The following is a 20,827-nucleotide window of genomic DNA, read 5'->3' as shown; positions in this document are numbered from 1 at the left end:
TATTGAAAGTTTATTCAGTTGTCAACAGACGGGACGAAACAGGACATGGTTAGCGAGATTAAGCAGAGCTGGCTCTTGATGCCCAATTTATGATGTAAATCAATGAACTGGGGGCGAAAAGGCTGGCTGTATCCGCGTCCAACCACGGATAGCAGCGTGTGAGCAACTTGCCAAGCGAGACGAACTCGGCCGGGGGAGAGCAAGAAAAAAAAGCAAGCACAGTGAATCTTGCGACGGGTCTAGTTCGAGAGCCGACTAGCTTGAATTGATTTTGTCTGATGGGTTGTGTTTATTCCTGATTATTCAAAAACCCCATTTTCTTGAACGGCCGTGTAAGTGCGTCTACATACATACAGGACCTCAGCTCTGAGTGTCCATCAATGGATCCATCCATGTACCTTGTATCCATTCTTTCCCATTCCCGACGGGACTTATCTTATCGCTGTGCATGAAGCGCGACGGAAGCGCCGCCGTCATCGGGAAAGGGTCAGGCCTCCACATTCCAACCCCTCCCAACCAATCCCCATCCTCCTCATTCCATTTTTGGGGTGTATTTCATAAGCTGCCAGGTACAGTACGTACCTTGCACTGCCACAATTCCCAAGGACCCTCCCCAAATCCCAATTTCTCTCAGCCTTGCGCAACCTGGAAAACCTTCCCTCACAGCCTCGCCCACGACCACCAACCACCCTTTCTTCGAGGGGGAAAACGCGCGACGACCCAGCATTTTCTTCTTCCCCTTTCCCAATTCTTGCTGCCCCTTGTGACGATCTCTTTTCTCCCCCGCACGGCACTAGACAGGGGTAAGCTGGGGGCATTCCATGGTGCTCGAGCTTGTGACGTCTTGAGTTGACTGAACTGTTCCCGACGTGCGAGAGCAGACGAAACTTTGTCGGTTATCGGGCACGGCCGAACAAAGAGCGCCGCGGCATCCTTTCTTTTTTATAAAGAATAACAGCCGTCTCTTCTGTCTCATTGGTCGTCGACACATCATTGTTGGATAGCAGAAGACGATTGAAACATCTCTCTACACCGTCAATACCCCCCGTCATCATCGCCATCACAATGTCCAACAAGGCCCCCTCCACACCCGTCAAGGTGCCATCAAGCGCAGCCAACTACACCGCCGCGACCCTGGACCCTGATCTGCGCTCTCAGATCAACTCGGTCCTCCTCCACGACGGACACGTTCCCAAGTATGTTGCTCCCCTCTTTCGCATTGACCTCGCCGCCTCGCAGGCAGACATCGCGAAATCTAGGCTAACACACTCTAACCCCAGGATCCAAGAAGCTCTCCTCCACGCCCTCAACTCCGACTCGGCCAACTGGCCCACCACCATCCAATCCCACGCCCTCGCCCTCCTCCGCTCCGGCGAGGTAACCACCTTCCCCGCCCTCCTCCGCCGCGTCCTCGACGACGTCCGCCACGACTCGGCCCTCAACCCCGTCTCGTCGAGCACCAACGGCAAGCCCGCCACCAACGGCGACGCCGCAAAGGCCAACGGCTCCTCTACCGAGTCAAAGACAACCCCGGGCCTCGCCATACCAGAGTCGGTAGTCGACGAGGCCCTGCGCGTCACGAGGGAGCACCTAGAGGCCATCTGCGACATCGAGGACGACGAGGCTGCCTAGACGGCGCTGACTCGGGAGCGGATCGAGCAAGAGAGAAACAAGGCGAGAAACCCAGCCATCCAGCAGCACCGCACGAGCGTCCAGCAGTCGAAGAACGGGTATTCCTCAAAATGACCCCTTCGAGCGATGAAACGTGCTGCAAAATCATAAAACACACATACGTAGTTTCACCTTTTCAGAGGCCAGGCAGGCCCAAGGATGTGACAAACTCAATGGCGAGAAAGGAAAGGGAGGGCATAAGGACTATGATCGATACCAACACAGAAAACATGAGTACCAAGTTCATGTATGAGATAAATGAATAGACTTGTTTTTGATATCTACAACTCAGTACCCCGTCATTGTTGATCAAACAACCTAGCTGGCGTGCATGTCATGATCCCATATTAGGGAATTCAACATGTGGTACCTCTCCTCAGGGCCAGGTCATGGGTACAGTCACTCGAGTTACCTTCATCATCCCTAGTCAGTCAAGCAGAGTGTTCACGATACAGTCGATGATACAGTCAACGATACACAAACAGACAAACAATCATATTCATCAAAAGGGAATCAATTTCATCATCTATCAAGTTCAAAACAATTGTGCTTCAATGAGCAACTTCCTCCTATTGGGCCATCACGGCGACACCGACAGCGACGCACAAGGGCTACCAAAGTCAAGTTACCATTCTTCTCGCATCTACCTTTCTACCAACTCCCAGCCCAATATCGGCTGCGACATAGTGTATGGATGGAATCCATCCCACTGGCTGCTCACAACCAACGCAGAGATGTACGAGAGAAAATATTAGAATACAAAGGACCCATGTCCACAGAGCCGTTGCCGTCCTTAGTCGTAGAGATCATCATCATTGCCAGCGTCACCGAACGAGTTGCCACCGTCGGCGCCAGCAGCCTCAGCGCCAGCCTCGGGGAACTTGAAGAAGGCACCGGGACCAGCGTTCTTCATCTGCTGGGCGAAAGCCTCGTAGCGGCGGATCTCAACGTCCGACACGGATCGTCGGGCCATCTGCATAGCCTCCTCGAAGTGAGCCTTGGTTAACTCAGGCACGGGGTCCTCGGCATCCTCATCGGTGTCCATCTCATCACCAGCCGCCTCGCGAGCCTTTTGGCGCTCGATATCAGCGGTGATGGACTCCTTGATGGCAATCTTGACAGCACGCTGGGTGATGAAGCCAAGATCGGCACCAGAGAAGCCGTGTGTCTTGGAGGCGATGTAGCCAAAGTCGATGTCAGCAGCAATGGGAGTCTTGCGGAGCTGAGCCTTGATAATGCTGAGACGGCCAGGCTCATCGGGCAGGGGCACGTAGATGAGCGAGTCGAGACGACCAGGTCGGCAAAGAGCAGGGTCAAGCTGCTCAGGTCGGTTGGTGGCACCAATAACGAAGACATTCTTCTTGGAGGTCATGCCGTCCATTTCTATTTCGGGTTAGCAGTTGAAGCTGGCACCATTAGAAACAATTACTTACCAGTCAGGAGCTGGTTGACGACACGGTCAGAGGCACCGCCAGCATCGCCCATGGAGCCACCACGAGCCTTGGCAATAGAGTCGAGCTCGTCCAGGAAGACAACGCAAGGAGCAGCGGCACGGGCCTTGTCAAAGATGTCTCGGATGTTGCTCTCGGACTCACCGAACCACATGCTGAGCAGCTCAGGTCCCTTGACGGAGATGAAGTTGGCAGCACACTCGTTGGCAACAGCCTTAGCCAACATAGTTTTACCAGTACCAGGGGGACCGTAGAACAGCACACCTCGGGAAGGAGACATGCCGAACTTGAGGAACTTCTCGGGGTGGTCCACAGGGTACTGGACGTTCTCCTTGAGGTCCTGCTTGACCTCCTCGAGGCCACCAATGTCCTCCCAGCGAACGTTGGGAACCTCGACAACGGCGACCTCGCGGAGCGCGGAGGGGTTGGAGACGCCAAGAGCGAAGCGGAAGTTCTCCATGGTGACACCGAGAGAGTCGAGGACCTCGGCATCAATGGTGTCCTCATCGAGATCAATGAGATCCATCTTCTCACGAATCTGCTGCATAGCGGCCTCAGAGCACAGGGCAGCAACATCGGAACCGACATAACCGTGGGTCTCGGCGGCAATCTGCTCCAGGTCGACGTCGTCGCCGAGCTTCATGTTCTTGGTGTGGATCTGGAGAATCTCAAGACGGCCAGTGGGGTCGGGGATACCAATGTCGACCTCGCGATCGAAACGGCCGAAACGTCGGAGGGCGGGATCAATCGAGTTGGGTCGGTTGGTAGCGGCCATGACGACAACATTGGAGCGGGCCTTCATGCCATCCATGAGGGTGAGGAGCTGAGAAACAACTCGTCGCTCGACCTCACCGTTGGTCTTCTCACGCTTGGGGGCGATCGAATCGATCTCGTCGATGAAGATGATGGCGGGAGAGTTCTTCTCGGCCTCCTCGAAAGCCTTTCGCAGGTTGGACTCGGACTCACCGGCCATCTTGGACATGATCTCGGGACCGTTGATCAGGAAGAAGAAGGCACCGGTCTCGTTGGCAACGGCTCGAGCCATGAGCGTCTTACCGGTACCGGGAGGTCCGTACAGCAAGACACCTCGGGGAGGCTTGATACCGATGGACTTGAAAAGCTGGGGATGTCGGAGAGGAAGCTCGACCATTTCTCGGATCTGGGCCATCTGCTTTCGGCATCCACCAATATCATCGTAGCCAACCTCGTTGAGGTTGTTCTCCTCCTCATCTCGCTGAATAGGCTCGCCCTCGCAGTGAATGACAGTATCTTGTGCCACGATACCGTACTCTGGGGGATCGACCTCGACAACCTTGAACTCGACTTGTCTCATACCACCGCGGACGATAAAGAGATCTCCTTGTCGGACAGGGCGGTATGCTTCTCGGAAGTAGGGGGCGAGGAAAACATCGAAGAGAGAACCGGTGATACCCTCGACGGTATCAGCGATGGGGAGGACAGCAATTCGCTTGGCCTGCAGAGTTGTTAGCAACAAGTCAATGTGCCCTTGATGAGGGGGAACTGACGTATTTGATATCGGGGCAAGGGTGGATGGTGATCATGTCACCGTGCTTGACCCGCAGGTTATGGCGCACGACTCGGTTGATGCGAGCGCTGCCATCATCGAGCTCATCATCGGCGAGGACAATGAGGACGGTGTCCTTTCGCTTCTTGCCTCGGACAAGAACGGTGTCACCTCGGAAGAGCTGGAGCGAGTCCATGGTGGCCTCGGAGAGGGCGATGATGCTGTTGTCATCGTTGACGGCATCGGTGACCCTAGATCATGTCAGTCATTGCGTGCGCACCCGCGAGTGCCCGTCACCTACATCAGCTGGTTGGGCTTCTTCTTCTTCTTGAGGATCGCGGTCGCGGTGTCATCTTCCTAGTAACGGTCAGCTATCTGTGCGGGGTGTCGACAAGATCAAGCGGTACGAACGTGCTTGATCTCCGCGCCGGAGGGATCGCTGTCGCCAGTTAGCTATTGCTCCTGCTCGCCTCATGGCAGGCGCCATGGCTTGATGAGGTGGTGAGTAAAGACGTACGTCAAGTTGACCTTCTTGTGGTGGTGCTCGTCAGGCTGGGGAGCCATGATGATTGTCTGGATGCTTCAGGTGAAGCTGCTGCTGGCTCGCTTGATGACGAGAGGAGGGGAAGCTGGAAGTGTTGTGGAGAAAGCCAGTCGATGGCTGTTGCTTCAGAGACGGAGAGGTGAGGGGGGAAGATATGGGAATGGAGGAGGGAGGAAGGGAAGAGTGGGAGGTTGATGTTGAGAAGTTAGTTGTGAGTTGTAGGAAGAAAAGTCGTTTTGAGGTTTGAGGCCAGAGGCAACGAAGGTTCGAGCTGTTCAAAGGCCACAGGGCACCTTCCTTCGGGACCGGAACCGCAAGCAGCGCAGCCAGCAGCACGTCGACCTGACAGCGATTCACTGGCCGACCGTGGAGCTGTGGGCCAATGATATCACCGAACGCCCTGATTCGGGGCGGAACAATGTTTGTGCAGGTGACAGAAACAGCTTAGCCCAGCCGTGGGATGGTGGGGCGCCCCAGGCTGGCACTATGATGCAGCGAGCATGGGCACGGGCGCGAGGCGGTAGGTAGTAACAGGCACACTCAGAGTGACGACTACAGCAGTACTGACCTACAATCGCCGCGTGCAAGACAAAGCATGTAGAAGCCCGAAGAAGCTTCTATTTACACTAACAATTACTTTTCTGTACTGTCTCAGCATCACCAATCTCACTTTCTGGGTTCTCGTAACAGCCACAATCGTGCAGAATCTCGGTGCTCTGCTTGGCCACTTTCTGTCACCACCACCTTGTTAGACAGACCGCCACGCATAGAGTTCCTGCATTCAGTTGCTTTGCTTTTCGCCCCAGCTGGACGGAGGTCAAGGCAAGGCATGGTACAGCGGATCAAAGGCAGGCAGGCAGCTAGGGCCGCGCAAACAATCGCGCCCGCCTCCACCGACACTCGCTCGCTGACTTGCCCGGCTGCGTCTTTCGGCCAGCTGCGTGCTTGTTGGCCGTGCTAGTTGGCGCCCTCTTAGCGCTCGTTCCATTGTGAGACTGAGACCACCTGCACCCACGCTCACCTTGGACGGTGAGGATCGTCTGAGATCCAGTGCAAGATGGACCAGGCTGTAAATCCGGGGCTCGTCCCATTTCCGTGACAAGTTGAGTCCGCCACGATGGATGCTTTTCTTTTGCCTTGACCATTCTTGCCAACAGGCAGCAATTCACATTTGGCCGAGTCCCGCCTCAATTGCCACTTGTCATGGAAACATCCAGCAAACTCTCCAATATCGAATTACAAACATGATGGCTTTGTGCATCTCGCCTCGTCAAGGGTCTCGGCAAAGTAGCGACATGGGTGCCACTTTGATGCCCGCCCGGACCACCGATATTGCACAAGCACGTTGCTCAAGACGGCACATAACACGCGGGTATGGATATCCCAGTCGCATAATGAGTAGGTGGTTCAAGCATGGAGTCGGGTCTTCCTCTCGTCCGTAGAGTTGGCTTCCTGTATTGCTGCATGTCTGTCTATCAGTAGCCACATTCTCTATTAACCCAACGAGTCAGTGTTGCCAGGCTAATGCCCTCAGTCAAACGTCTTGACTCGTCGGGTTGCATATGGCGGCAACAGAGGTAGGTCCTTCAGCTTGGAGGCAAAAAGCCTTGAACTTCCGATGCAGGTCCATGACAGCAGGTCGGGTCGTTGTCATGACACGACATCTTATCGGCCATCCGCCGTTCTATGCATCGTGGCATGGGTATCATGATGGCTTGAGCCCCTAATGTGCGCACGCCTATCTTCAGACAGCTGATAAAGACGCGCCGAGAGCATCCTTAACACTGGCTTTTATGAACAGAGTGGCCAGGCGCTTGCAATATGGAGCATCACGGTGACTCTGAGCTTCTCAAGCAGCACACATGGTGAAGGAGGTGATGGCAGCTCGGTCGCGCGATAGTACGGCCTTGACCTTCAGCAGGAAACGGCCCTCCCTCACTCGTCCTTCTCAAACGTATCGTTGAGATACGTCACGAACGTCTCCCTCAACCTCGCCGCCCTCATGTCCCCCACAGCTTCCAGCCCAATGCCCCCTCTGTTCAACCCCATGAATGCCCTCCTCAGCCTCTGCAGTTGTGGCAGGCCAACCTGCTTCCCTGCTGGTAGTTGCACGGTGAGTTCGCCTGAGCCTGATGGTATCCGTACTTCGTCAACGTCGTCGCCCTCGCGCTGTGCCTCGACGATGCGCTTCACGATGTCCGACGTCTCGCGGTCCAGCACATAGAGGTAGTCGCCGCTGGCCTCACGACCGCGTTGGACCGTGGCCTGGTTCGGCCGGACTACCTTGCGCGCCTCGCCTGCGATGGCATCCCAGAGGTCGGAAAAGACTTTTGTGGTTTGCGGCTCGTCGTCTTCCCAGATAAGTGTAAAGAGGGGGCTGTCCCAGCGGGTCATGGGGTTGGGCTCTTCGTATCGAAAGACGAGGTTGTCCCAGTTGCTCGGTTCGTATGGCTCTGCGGTATCGACATCGGTGGAATCAGTAGTCGCGGCCTCGGTCTCCTCTGCGCTCTTGGTTCCTATAGCTTCTCTTCGTCGTAGCCTCTCTTCGTTGACACCCCTGGCCCTATCCACCCCGCATCCAATCTGCAATATACAACTTGGTGTGCGGACCGCCTTGGCCTCACAGTGCAGTTGGTACCGCCAGCCCTTGATATAGTTGAGTCCGTCGAGAATCACGATGTCCTTGTCGCTGAGGACGCGCTTCACGGCGCCATATAGCGCAGCCCGGGCATCCTTCTCGGAGGCATTCGCGGAGCGAGTATGTGCGGGGAGTTTCTCTGGTGATAGGTCGTAGACGGTGCGGGATATGGAAAGGGTCTCGTCGGATATGAGGTGTAGACGGTACTTGGAGTCGACAATACGCTTCTCGAGGTAGTCGTAGAGCTGCTTTGATCTTGTGGACTTGCCCGAAGTGGGCAGTCCAGATACAATGACGAGCTGGTGGGAATTGTCAGCGAAGAGGTATCACCTAGAGCAGACGATGGTGCGAGATGGAGAAGGCATACGGGCATCGCCTCAGACAGATGACGCGGCTTGATAGGACTAGTTCAGCCGAAATGATTGAGCATGGACCTTGGCCTGGGGTGTTCGTCGATGTGAGGCCTCTCGTTGCGAAGCGAATGCGAATGTTGGTGGGGTTGGAGTTGTCGATGGACAATTTTCCGACGGACCAACGTCACTGTGGTTCAGTCAAAGTGGCCCACCCAAGGCACAAAGTGCTATGTACGAATATTATCAACTTGTCAATCTTATTACACATGGCTCGAATGTTTAGAACTACAAGATTGTTTTATTATTTTTCGTCGCCAAGCAAGATATTGATATTTGCTGGTTGTTGACTGTTTTATCTCAACTACCCTATTGCTCCTGGTCGATTCGACGTGCCCATGATACCTATGGATAGAGTCAACCACAAGAATTAGCTTCCAATTAACGATCATCGAATCAAGCAAAGATTATCATCGATATCCGATCTACATGAAACAGAGAAACTGAAGCAACACTCTAAAACTCTTATTCGTCGACTACCAGTCCTAGACCTTTCCCGATGGGGGATCCGATTCGAAACCCTTCATGCGAAAAAGCGCCCAACGTGCCGTTACCCGACCAAATCTCACCTCTTGCAGCTTCAACCACACAAGATCATGGCCGTGGTTCGGCCCCGAAGACCACGGATACCGGCACTCGCACGGGGGGCAGCCCTACAGCTTCGACCCATGCAGCACGGGGAGCAAAGCCCCCGCTAAACCGGACTTGGCATTTCATTCGACTGCTGCCGCTCAGCCTTCCCAAGCTTGTTGTTTCCTATCTCCAACGGGAGGTTGTGATTGAATGGATCGTCTATCACTCAATGGATGTGGTATTGGGCTGTGGAGAAGGGTCTGAGGCGATGCTGAGATGCCTTGAATGAGCATGCAACAGACTGAGGTTGAAAGTGTATAAATATGGCTCGGTCCATGGCTTGGGATGGGATATCATCTGCAGCCAAGACCAAGACAGCAACAAACTCATTGCTTCTATCTCCTCATCATCAATTGAACCTTCAAAGACCAACTGTCTAAACGCCACATCAACCAACAAGGCGCACCAGCACAATATCACATACGCCTCTAGTTCGCAACTTCAACCCCCCCAAACCTTAACCGCCATCATGACCCGCCCTCTCAACGACTACGACAACATCGCCATTGCTGAGATTGTCATCTACGCATTCATCTTCATCGGCTCTCTTGTTCTCTGCAAGAACCATGGCTTTGGTCGCAACGCCGGCTGGTTCTATCTCGTCATCCTCTCCCTCGCCCGTCTCATAGGATCTTCCCTCCTCCTCGCCACTGTCAATGATCCCAGCAACACTAGCCTCTACATTGGCTGGCTCACTCTCAACGGCATCGGTCTTGGTCCTCTGATCCTCACATTGCTGGGCCTCCTGAGCCGCTCCTTCGACTCGATGAACCGCAAGGGCCATGTCGTTGTGAAGCCAATCCACCAGCGCGCCATCCAGCTGCTGATGCTGGTTGCCATTATCCTCCTCGCTGTTGGTGGCTCTAACTCCAACTACACTCTCAACGGCGGAGCGCCCAAGATCCAGTACAGCACCGAGAGCAAGGTCGGCGTTGTCCTCATGATCGTCGTCATGGTACTCCTTGTGCTTCAGACCGTGCTCGCCTTCCGAAACCAGGGCTACATCTCCCAGGGCGAGCACCGTCTCCTGATTGCCATCACTGCATCTCTACCATTTGTCATTGTTCGCCTCGCTTATACCTGTGTTCTCATTCTGGGTGGTCACAAGCAGACGGTCTGGGCGTACCTTGGCGCTGGTGTCATCATGGAGATCATGGTTGCTATCATTTGTGAGGCTGTTGGCTTCACTCTCGACAAGGTGCCTGAGCCGGCCAAGTACGATGAGGTCCCCATGCAGCCTCGCGGTTCGACTGGCTCTGCTCAGAGAGTATAAACAGGATCAGATGGAGGATAGATGGCCACGACATGGTAACTTATGATATACGACTGTGGTTGTGAAGCGTTGTGTTTCAGAGTGCGATTTTTACAGGACTTGTGATATAGATATAGAAAATACTTGTGTTGAAATAGAGTGCAAACCAATGTTTGCTTGGTATCTTGAATACATGAATGCTTAACTATCCGTTGTCTCATACCTCCATCTATAGTCCTCTATGCTTTTCCAGATGGCTGGCCATGTGCCATGCCTTGCATGTACAAGATCATATTAGACATCTCCAACGTAACTTTAAAGCCCCTAGAATATTGACATATTCAACAAGCTCAAACAAGTCGTCCACAATGGACAGCTCGTAGTAGCATCCCCAACTCCTCACATAACCACACAGCAGTGCTTCTCCAGCTTCTGCAGGAGCCACGGCAGCTGCTTCTCGACAAACTGCCCAACCTCGTCGTTCTCCTGCTGCTGAGGCTGGTGATGCTGCTGCTGTTGCTGGTGACCACCGTGATGACCCGAGTAGCCACCCCCATGGCTAGGCGGCAGCGGCTCACCACCCTGGAGGTTGATGATGATGCGGCCGACATTGTCCTCATCGGTGCGGTACTGCAGACCGAGCTCCTGGCACAGCTCCTCGACCTTGGGCTTGATGCGCTGGACGCCGCCGCTCGAGTGGTTGCCCTTGCCGACGATGGCGATCAGGTGCGTCTGGCCGTTGGCCTGGTCGGCGCGGATGCGGTCCTCGAGGATGCGCTCGGCCTCCTCGACGAACTGGCCGTGCAGGTCGATCGCGTCGGGCTCGACGCGCCCGTCGGCGTTGTTCTCGCGGAAGATGAAGTCGGAGGCTTGCTGGTTGTAGTCGTCCATGCGGGCGGCGTGCGCCTTGCCCTCGTTGGAGAGCTCCTTTGCGGCGGCGCCATCGCCGTCTTCATAGGCCTGGCGGGACTGGACAAGAGGGTCAGCTCAGGTTAAGCAAGGGTAAGGTAGGGTAGCAGTGCTAAATGCGCATCGCATCGCGGCGCATCGCGGGGATGGAGATGGGGACTCACGCGGGCGAAGCAGTCGTTGCGCTTCTCAGCCTCGGCTCGCGCCAAGTCTCTCAGGCGATCGTACTCTTGCTCAATGTCATCGTCATCGTGGGCAAAGGCTGCACGAGTTAGTCAGGTCCCAGGGTCAGCCTCCAGCCCTCAGCTCATCTCAGATGAAGCTCTGCTACACCGCGACGCCCTCTCATTCCGGCGCAAAACGCATTGACGTACCGCGACCGCCCAGCCGGTGCATGGGAATAGACATGATGGGAGTAAATGAATTGCCAGCTCTATTATGGGCTCCTTCGTTCCAGTTCAGCTCCCGGTAGCGTCCTAGACGTCTCCGTCACCCTATCAGATCAAAAAATAAACAATGCTTTGGGTTGGGGTTTCGAGATCCAAGGTGGACAGAAATGTGGTGGTGGCGCCGCCAAGATAGTGCCAAGATGGGCGTAGACTTGGGGGATTCCAGTTGGATACCGTCCCTAATGAGGCCCAGTAATAAGAGCACAGGGGGCCTCCGGGCGTTTCTGGCGGCCCGCGCCTCGGCTTGCACTGCCGCAACATTTTCCATCGTTGTTGGTGGGAGTATCCATCCTGTGAGGTGACGGTAGGTGACAACATCCATCCATTACAGAGAATTAATTAAATGACAACTCCCATGTTTTGGGATAGCAGCTTGCCGCTATAGACGCCAAAGCACGGGAGGGAACATGTTAGCTGGATCTCATAAATCTATCCATCTGGATCTGAATCTGACCCGAGCTACTGGATATGTAACCTCATCCAGTCTACAACTGATTCAGTTCAAAGTCAACTCCACTCAACTACTACGTTGGCCATTATTCTTCATTCCTTATAGTTGTTTCGAATAGTGCCAGTGCCAAGCTACTACAGAAGCATCCATGAAAAGACGGTTGACAACCAACTGCCAACCCGTCTCTTGGCAGAGTCTTTCCACGACGCCTGAAACAGCTGAACAAAGACATGAATAGCCAGCCCAATTCTTCGACCATTCTGAAGAAACCACTGCCGCCAACCTCCAAGCATCCCATGTCTCGAAAACTCTAAAGCCTCGCGGCCGGCAAACATGCAAGCCAGCCCTCAAGCCACCCGAACCCAGGCCAGGTCACCGGAGCGAGGCACCCCGCAAAGGATCCAAACTCAAAAGAAGAATTCGGTTCATGCCTATGCCGTGGGAGGCAGGTGGCAGATCGGTACTTGGTTGATAGCAAATCGAGCCTCCTTCAGCCTCCATTCCCAAACTGCGGAATCCGACCCGCACGCCACCTAGCAGAAAGACGCCTTGACCATAACCGGCGCTTGGATGCTGCTGATGCTGCTACTGCAGCTCGCCCACCCCTGGGCATAACCTGATCGGCAGCAGCCCTTCTTTAAAACTTGCCTTTGCCGGGTATTTCGAGCTGGCAATCTCAACTTCAAAAGTGGAGTGGCTTGCTGAGAGCCAGCCACTTGGTAGATCCTATGCCTGTCAGTAACCAATGTCAATATCCCTCCCGTGTCAGATACTGGTAGGGTCCCTGCCACGCAGCAGCTCTGGGCTTGGTCTCGTGTTTGCTCTCTCCATGAGCTGAGTCGTGGCTGGGCCTGGAACAAGACTCACTCTTGTCTCTATTCCATGCTCAGAAACCTCGTGCGATGGCTCAACCGCCTCAGCCGCTCTGGCTTTGGATCGGAGTTAAACAAGGTTTCCCCAAGCAACTTGCTAAACCGAATCACGACCCGAGGAAGCTTGTTAGACACGCCGGGACGACGACAATTTTAATGCCGTTGAACCTTGCCCTTGGCATGTTGTATGATTCGCCAGTCTGCCTTGATTCATAGCTCGGTTCAGACACCCCCGAGGCAAGAGGTTTGTCGACTTGAAACACCCCTTCAGGCAAGGTGCGAGCCATCTCGTCGGGGATACCGAAAGTATGTCAAACACCCCGGATCAAAATCCGGAGTAAGATGTAAACCATGGTTAATTCCAGGGCTCCAGTGACCTGGTTAAGCGTGAGCAGAGTGGAAAAAAAGATCCGAACCATGGAGGTGGAATTCATATCATAGTATGGGACAGGCAGGATGAGCGTTGAACATACTTGGCTTCCATGTCGTAGATGTCATGTGCCGATGAAACTTGCTTGATTTGGATGGCGCTACACACGACTTCTCAATGGGGAGATGAGAGGCCAAACCTGGGATTCCCTTGGAAGAGAGAAAAGGTCGATACATGTTCCGTTTCACCCACAAGTAGCTGTCTATGCTATCAGGGTATGGACGCTAGTATCAGATCTGCCGTAACACGCACGAACGGCATATACGGATGCCAGAGCGACTGACCACTCAGGGCCAGAAGACGTCCAGGTCCGGCATCAACTCGACACACTGGCGGGTGTAGCAGTTGGAAACAAAATATGCGTGTCCCTCAAACCTAGCGGCCTGCTGCATTGTGTGGTACGACGCACGTCTTAGCACCCGTTTTTTTCCCTCTCTCGATGCGTCGTGCAACCCATGACGTCCAAGGGGGGGTTCGCAGAAGAGTTTTAGAGAGTGAGAGAGCGTTTGATGATATATCACACACACTCCCTGCCCAGAGGCTGGTAAGATGAGGACATGGCATGGCGGATCGAAAAAGGAGAACGTGTGCCATGTGGCCTCCCTGTCTGAGGAACGGGTCTAGAAAATCGCAGTCTCCACTGCCACATTGTTCAAGGCTGAATAGCTTCGGCGTTGGTGAAATTGCCTTATTTAATCGGAAAAGTTGAGGCGAGATTTTGGGGGGGTCTGAGGGCTGGAACCGTTCAAGTTGCTGAAATAGAAGTCTATGTATGCAACCATCTACAACAGGCAAGGCAAGGATCTATCCCCCAGATGGAGACTCGATGGCAAATGCAATCCAACGTTGACGCAGTGTACATAGTGCAGTAAGCAGAGAGTATCAGCGGTCGAAACGGACGCAGCAGCGCGCCCGCGTAGCGTGACCCAAACCCCAAGAGCGCCGGCGATGGAGATGAGGATCTCCAACTCCGCGTGCCCGGAGCCCGGAGATCTGGAGCAAGGATACCGTTACAATCAGTAAAACAGGGCGCGTCTTGCAAATCGACAGACAATGTCCATCATAGTGGAGAGATCCTTTGTTCTTTTGTTGCTCCCGTTTCTGCAGCGCAACAAGAGAGAGAGGCCAACCGCAGACACGCTCATCGGAGGAGAAGGTCTGATCACCACCGGCCAAGCCTCGAGTGGGCCGTTGCGGGCTTCTACGTCCACTAACAATCTTTAAACGCCAATGAGAAGGCATCGCCGAGGGGCCTCTCCCGTGGGAAGGGGGGTTTCTCTGTGGCGTCTGCTCGAGCAAGCATCATCTGCTGGCAGCACAGACTGACGCGGAGATGGGACGAAGAGGCCAATCAGTCCACCATGCTTGACTCAGGCCGCTCCTCAAAGTGACCGAGAAACCCTGACATGGGGTGCCGTTCTCCTCCTCCGTTTGAACTGACAGGGACGATGGGGAGGCTGGCTGAAGCTGGTAGATCATCTTTAAGCCGTCTTCTCCGCGATAGTCCGTCTTGTCGATCGCAGTAAACTCGTCGATGGAACCCGTGAGCAATACATACGTGCTGCTGCAACTATGTAATTAGAAGGCTTTGGTTGTTCGATGCGCGTAAAGCCAGACGAACAAGTCCCCTGGCCCTGAGCGGCTCCGTTGTTGATCGACGCGAGATGGAGCTTCTTGCCAGGTTCCGGAGACCGGTAAATATGCAGGCAGGACTTTGTTTAGAGCTTCGCTAGGTTCCCCCCCATGCTGTAACGGATGGCTGAGGGCCCATTTCTGTTGTTGGTTCTGCTACAATTCCCATCCAATGCCTTCACCAGAGTCTGGGTTTATGCTGAACAAGAGAGAACCACTTAAACCCCGACGAGACACGGGACGCACCTTGTGTCACGAATTGAGTGTCGCACGGCGCATGTGTGGCGTTTCTCTGCATTGAGAGAGCCTTGTTCGGTACAGTAGCCTCGGCGTCAGCGAGACAAACAACCAGTACATGCCGCAGATGGATACAGACAGACCACGCCCTACCAAAGAGCTATCATCCATGGCACGTCAGCCCTCTGTTTTAAATATCCCATCACTCACAGGTGTCAGCAGTTAAAACGTCAGTCACCCAAGGACAGAGTCCAGCATCCTCAAATCGAACAGGTCAGATGGAGAAAAAGCAATGAAACGGGGATGATGGTGCATGAGGATCGCATCGAAGATGGAGGAAAGCCCCCTTCTAGATTGCTTCTCTGCCGGCCACTGCTGCTAGTGGACCAACCTATCTCATGGACCACCACCGACCCCGGCCGCGCTCGGGCGATCCCCCCTTTGGTAGCGCCTGGGACGGAGGACGAGAGGACCCAGAGAGGGGATCCATCAGCCAGGGAGACCCCGGTCAGGAGGCAAGGAGCTTGCTTCAGTGGTCCGTGTGTGAGAGCGTGGTTGTCGTTAGCCGGCGAACATCTGGTTATGGATGTGGGCTCACGGGAAGAGGACCTCCAAGCTCTAATTGCGAACCGTGACGGAAGACGGCAGGAAGTAGAGATTCCCATGAACCAGAGACAATGGGATAGACGCGGCTGGACTGGGTGACGGGAGCGGCACGGAAAAGCCTCGATGCCACCATCCGAGCGAGATTTGTCTCTCAGCTTTGTTTGTGGGTGTCTGTCTACATGTGTTTCTTGAAGAAGCAATCAATCGAGGCACGAACATCTACAGGCCATGCACTGTAAGTGATTACTGGGGGCCTGCAACGGCATGTCGGCAGCCGCGTATCAACCTTGGCAATGATGTGACTACTACCGTCTATTCCTTGAGCGCAACCCCGAGTAATGTAAGGCAAGGGCGATAATAACACGGTTCTAGAGTCTCGTTTCGCAACAGAGGGCCCTTGTTGCTTTGAGTCTGTCCAAGCTGACCAATCGCAACACCGGACGACCAGTTCAGTTCCCCGAGAGAGAGAAGCTTCACCGTCGTCAGGCAAGGCGGGGAGGTTACAGAAGCAACCTACGACCGCATGTTAAGGGCAGGGCACTTATAACGCCCAGCAGATATGCCACCTGCTGCGGGCTGCCGTTGTTTGAGAGTGTCCCAACGGACCAGGTTGACGTGACTTGATGCATTGTTTCGAGAGACAGCTGCAACTCCATCTACCATCTCGTCTGGGCGTTTGGAACCTGATACGGAGAGGATCCCAATATGGACGACGTTTCGACTCAAAGGCCTTTGTGTTTGATGGTTGGCTGGATGTCCCATCTTGCTCATCTCTCCAAAACCGAGCCAGCCTTAGCCGTCGTGCATCGAAGAAAGAAAGCTGGAACAACTCCACAGTTCACACCCCCTATTTTCCTGCGGATCACTTCTCCGTACAGTACGGTCACCGTCATGTCCTTGTCCAAGGTACACGCCCACGCGCCCCGGCCAAGTACCTCTTTTTGCACTTTTACTTCGTTTCGAGCGTGGACAAGACATTGAATGGGGTTGTCTCTACGCAGGGCGGCCAAACTGCAATGTCTCGCCTTGCCGCATCGAGTTTGCGACAGAGTCGAGAGAGAGAGAGGAAAGAAGCGCGACAACAACGACCCTTTCCGGGCATCCGCTTCTCTCAAGACATTCTCTTGATTCTGTTAATGGCCTTTCATGATCATCCTGCCCCTGGTCGAGCTGCTGAAAGGGGACGGCGCTATACCCCAGGGGGACAGGTCATGGATTGACCGTCTAGTGGGATGAGCTTCTCCACCCGCCACCAAAGCCAAGTTGTTCTGCAAGCGGCGATGGGGAGGGATGGATGGATGGATGGATGGATGGATGGAAGATGGAAGGTGTTGTATCGTGCGTCCCCTTATTATTAGCGGGCGCAAGGCCCAGTTGCCAATCGGTTCGGCGCAGGGACGTTGGTTGATTAGCTGACGAGACCGGCTCGCTCAGATGCTTGCTTCCATCCAGGAAAGCCATCTTCCATCCATGGATCCATATCCACCAGCCAAGCAAATGGCACCATCCATTTCTCCACCGTGGGCCAGCTTTTAGAATTGGTGCTTGTGCTGGTGCTTGCCCCCCGGAAGAGGACTGATGAGAAGGAGCAAGAAACTCGGACATGGCCGCTGCTGAAGCTGAAGCAATCGTGTCGTGTCGTGTTCACGAGGTCTTGGGTATCTGCGCGTGTCTCCATCTGTGTGCTCTCTCTGGGATGCAGTATCGCGCCCCCAAAAGCCCGCTGGCACACAAGGCTTTCCCCCTTGTTTTCGTCCTCCTCGCTTCCTCTCGCCCGCCCTGCGTCTCTCCTCGCAGAGCAAGACTCTCACAGCCTCGAGGATGGATGCAGATAAACGGTGGAACAGAGGGCAAGACGCAGGCGCAGATGCGCGTTGTGCAGCAACAGCAGCAGAAGCATCACATCAACAGCACTGTGCGTCAACAGCGCAGAGGCCCTCTCTGGCTCAGCAACCAGTGAGGGCTTCTCTGCAGCTCAATTGATGGATCGACCGCGACATGGGGTCCAGTGGAAGCATCTCTGGCATTAGTGGACGGGGGAGGCCCCGAGCTCAGGGCTGCGCTCAGGAGATGCACACTGTATACCCGGCCGAGAGCAGAGGCTCATGTATACCTCTAGAAGACCCCGGATGAGTTGAGCCTGGCGCGGTACCTGGAGCTAGACTGGGTGCAGGTCATGAGTCCGGGTACAGTACCGAGGCTGGTGCTGTAGACCAGCCAGGCCCAGGTTTAGACGGTTTCCTGTAGCGAACTGGCGTCCCTTCGGCTTCATTCTTAATCTCCTTCAAGTGCGCTGATGGCTGGTGGTGCAGTCCATAATGGAGTGCATTGAGGGTCGGGTCCCTGGAGGATCCGCCTGCGTCCCCCAGGGTGGCCCTTGAAGGTTGCTAGGTCCTTGGCTCTTTTTCTCTGGGCGGCCATCCGCTTTGGCGCAAGCGGAGGTACATCGCGCTCGCTAGCATCTCTGCAGCAGCTACAGTGGCCCAGCACTCTAATAATTAACGGGAATGACCTAATCTTTGGGGGGCGGCCAGTAAGGACCAGCATCTCGCTCGCTGTAAATGAATTAGCAGCTTGGACCCAATGGGATGGCACCTCGAGGGTGGTGTTTTGGCTGCTGACAGAAAAAAGGGTACATGCAGATGCATGCGAGTTTGCCGCAATTGTCGAGTACCTCCCGTCATTTCTCTCCACTGCTTCCATCAAGCCAACCCAGCCCAGCCCACGCCTCTCCCTTCCACTTCCCCCCTCTAGAGGTTCACGGTGTCCCCGGCCATCCATCTTCTTTTTCGCATCCTCTTCTTCTGTTTCTTTCCCTCCTTTCCAATTCCAAACTCTCAACTACAGGAGGTCCTTGTCGAGTCCTCCGCTCTTTTAGGGTTTCCTCTACCGGGAGTTTTGGCCCATCCGTCCATCCGCCCACCCGTCGCTGCATTGCGTTGCGTTGCGCATCAACACCAATCGCCCGTCATCCACCTAAAAGTAGCATTTGCCGCCCTCGTCAACCGTATTCTGTCATCATCCATCCACCCATCAAATCAATTAATCAGTCGACATTGATCATTGCGAAGAGGACGTGACCCCAGGTCAGTTTGTCCTTCTTCCTCTCATCTTCACCTTCCATCGCATTGCCCCATCGTCAACAGGCCCAAACCACGACGCTACTGCTTTATCTCCGTCTCCTCGGCCCATCTCCCATCACCACAGCATAGCATCCATATCCATAGCGCGCACGCTCCCCAGGCTCGCTCGCTCGCTTCACACGCCCCCTTCTCCACCCCCCGGCCGACCTCATCCAGGCCGGGCCCCTCCCCCCCTGGTCCAGGGGAGGCGCGAGAGATTCCGCCCCGGGCTGGGCCTTTGTTGGCACGACTCGTGTGTCGTGCCCCAAATTGCAGCCTCCTCCCCCCAGTTGCTGCGCTACACCAAAAGCTGCTTCTGCATCTCCTTTTCTCTTCCTTCACTCCACCTCACCTCGCCTTCGCTTTGTCTCGCTTCTTCCTCTCATCTCTTTCCTCTTTCTTTTTCTCCCTATACCCTTCGCATCTTGTTGCATCGCCTACCAGTCGTTCCTTTACCCACGACTCGCGAGCATCGTTATCACTGACACCGGCCGTCCCAGCCAGACCAGCGCGATCCCGACGACCAACGTAAACACCGCGTCGTCTCCTGTCGTCCCGTTTCATCTCATCATTCAAGCATTTGTTTAGCATCGTCGAGGCGACAGCCACACCACAGTCACAATGGGTTGCGGAATGAGCACAGAGGAGAAGGAGGGCAAGGCCCGGAACGAGGAGATTGAGAACCAGCTCAAGAGGGATAAGATGATGCAGCGAAACGAGATCAAGATGCTTCTTCTCGGTATGTTTTCTATCCATTCGACCGCATCGCCAGTGACGACGCTCCGATCAATCCTCTCGCATGCGAACAGCTTCTAACCTGTCGCGTCAGGTGCCGGTGAATCCGGAAAGTCTACCATTCTCAAGCAGATGAAGCTCATCCACGAGGGTGGCTACTCGCGTGATGAGCGAGAATCCTTCAAGGAGATCATCTTCAGCAACACCGTCCAATCAATGCGCGTTATCCTCGAGGCCATGGAGTCGCTCGAGCTTCCTCTCGAGGACCAGCGCATGGAGTACCACGTCCAGACCATCTTCATGCAGCCCGCTCAGATTGAGGGCGACGTTCTGCCCCCAGAGGTTGGCAGCGCCATCGAGGCCCTGTGGAAGGATCGTGGTGTGCAAGAGTGCTTTAAGCGATCGCGAGAGTATCAGCTGAACGACTCCGCCCGATAGTATGTGCTTCTCTCAATGACCCCTTGCGCCTCGCTTACCATGAATAGCTACTTTGATAACATCGCGCGAATTGCGGCCCCCGACTACATGCCTAACGATCAGGATGTCCTCCGGTCGCGTGTCAAGACCACTGGTATCACCGAGACCACGTTCATCATCGGTGACCTCACCTACAGAATGTTCGACGTCGGTGGTCAAAGATCCGAGCGAAAGAAGTGGATTCACTGCTTCGAGAACGTTACCACCATCCTTTTCCTCGTCGCCATCTCCGAGTACGATCAGCTTCTGTTCGAAGATGAGACAGTCAACCGAATGCAGGAGGCCCTGACCCTGTTCGACTCCATCTGCAACTCGAGGTGGTTCATCAAGACGTCGATTATCCTGTTCCTCAACAAGATCGACCGCTTCAAGGAGAAGCTGCCTGTCAGCCCCATGAAGAACTACTTCCCCGACTACGAGGGTGGCGACGACTACGCTGCGGCCTGCGACTACATCCTGAACCGTTTCGTCAGCCTGAACCAGCACGAGACCAAGCAGATCTACACTCACTTCACCTGCGCAACCGATACCACCCAGATCCGCTTCGTCATGGCTGCCGTCAATGGTGAGTTTATCTAGAATAATAACGCGATCCCCTGCTAACGCGCAACAGACATCATCATCCAGGAGAACCTTCGTCTCTGCGGTCTCATCTAAATGATTTATTTTTCTTGCTGTTACAAAAACACGAATACCCTCGATCTTAATAACGACACTGCTTAGATGGGCCACGGGGACATGGCTCACGATTTCTTCACTGTACTCGTCATACCATTGGGCCGG

General features: G+C 54.6%; 6 protein-coding genes across 6 annotated transcripts; 3 read left to right on the top strand and 3 right to left on the bottom strand.

Annotated features, from left to right (window-relative positions):
• Window positions 1–1,065: 1,065 nt before the first annotated feature.
• Window positions 1,066–1,632, top strand: LRP88_06821 (uncharacterized protein; the record flags this gene model as incomplete). The annotated part of the gene is made up of 2 exons (XM_083243358.1): window positions 1,066–1,196; window positions 1,281–1,632. The coding sequence occupies 2 exons, from the start codon at window positions 1,066–1,068 to the stop codon at window positions 1,630–1,632; spliced, it is 483 nt and encodes a 160-aa protein (XP_083100582.1).
• An 832-nt stretch (window positions 1,633–2,464) lies between these two features.
• LRP88_06820 (AAA family ATPase CDC48) lies at window positions 2,465–5,211 on the bottom strand (the record flags this gene model as incomplete). The annotated part of the gene is made up of 6 exons (XM_083243357.1): window positions 2,465–3,054; window positions 3,105–4,596; window positions 4,649–4,898; window positions 4,949–5,004; window positions 5,059–5,086; window positions 5,165–5,211. 6 exons carry the CDS (start codon window positions 5,209–5,211, stop codon window positions 2,465–2,467), a joined length of 2,463 nt encoding a protein of 820 aa, XP_083100581.1.
• A 1,915-nt stretch (window positions 5,212–7,126) lies between these two features.
• On the bottom strand, window positions 7,127–8,202 carry LRP88_06819 (chromatin associated protein KTI12; the record flags this gene model as incomplete). Its single annotated transcript, XM_083243356.1, has 2 exons — window positions 7,127–8,128; window positions 8,197–8,202. 2 exons carry the CDS (start codon window positions 8,200–8,202, stop codon window positions 7,127–7,129), a joined length of 1,008 nt encoding a protein of 335 aa, XP_083100580.1.
• A 1,139-nt stretch (window positions 8,203–9,341) lies between these two features.
• On the top strand, window positions 9,342–10,145 carry LRP88_06818 (uncharacterized protein; the record flags this gene model as incomplete). Its single annotated transcript, XM_083243355.1, has 1 exon — window positions 9,342–10,145. The coding sequence occupies one exon, from the start codon at window positions 9,342–9,344 to the stop codon at window positions 10,143–10,145; it is 804 nt and encodes a 267-aa protein (XP_083100579.1).
• Window positions 10,146–10,523: 378 nt separating this feature from the next.
• LRP88_06817 (Smr domain-containing protein) lies at window positions 10,524–11,441 on the bottom strand (the record flags this gene model as incomplete). The annotated part of the gene is made up of 3 exons (XM_083243354.1): window positions 10,524–11,093; window positions 11,198–11,295; window positions 11,408–11,441. 3 exons carry the CDS (start codon window positions 11,439–11,441, stop codon window positions 10,524–10,526), a joined length of 702 nt encoding a protein of 233 aa, XP_083100578.1.
• Window positions 11,442–19,453: 8,012 nt separating this feature from the next.
• On the top strand, window positions 19,454–20,701 carry LRP88_06816 (guanine nucleotide-binding protein subunit alpha; the record flags this gene model as incomplete). The annotated part of the gene is made up of 4 exons (XM_083243353.1): window positions 19,454–19,571; window positions 19,662–20,004; window positions 20,053–20,609; window positions 20,658–20,701. The coding sequence occupies 4 exons, from the start codon at window positions 19,454–19,456 to the stop codon at window positions 20,699–20,701; spliced, it is 1,062 nt and encodes a 353-aa protein (XP_083100577.1).
• Between the last annotated feature and the right edge of the window lie 126 nt (window positions 20,702–20,827).

Source organism: Fusarium phalaenopsidis (genome assembly GCF_050370095.1).
Source record: "Fusarium phalaenopsidis strain FUZ10S chromosome Unknown contig_32298, whole genome shotgun sequence".
NCBI classification, from domain to species: domain Eukaryota; kingdom Fungi; phylum Ascomycota; class Sordariomycetes; order Hypocreales; family Nectriaceae; genus Fusarium; species Fusarium phalaenopsidis.
Note: the sequence above shows the minus strand (reverse complement) of the source record. Positions and strands in the feature narration are given on the sequence as shown.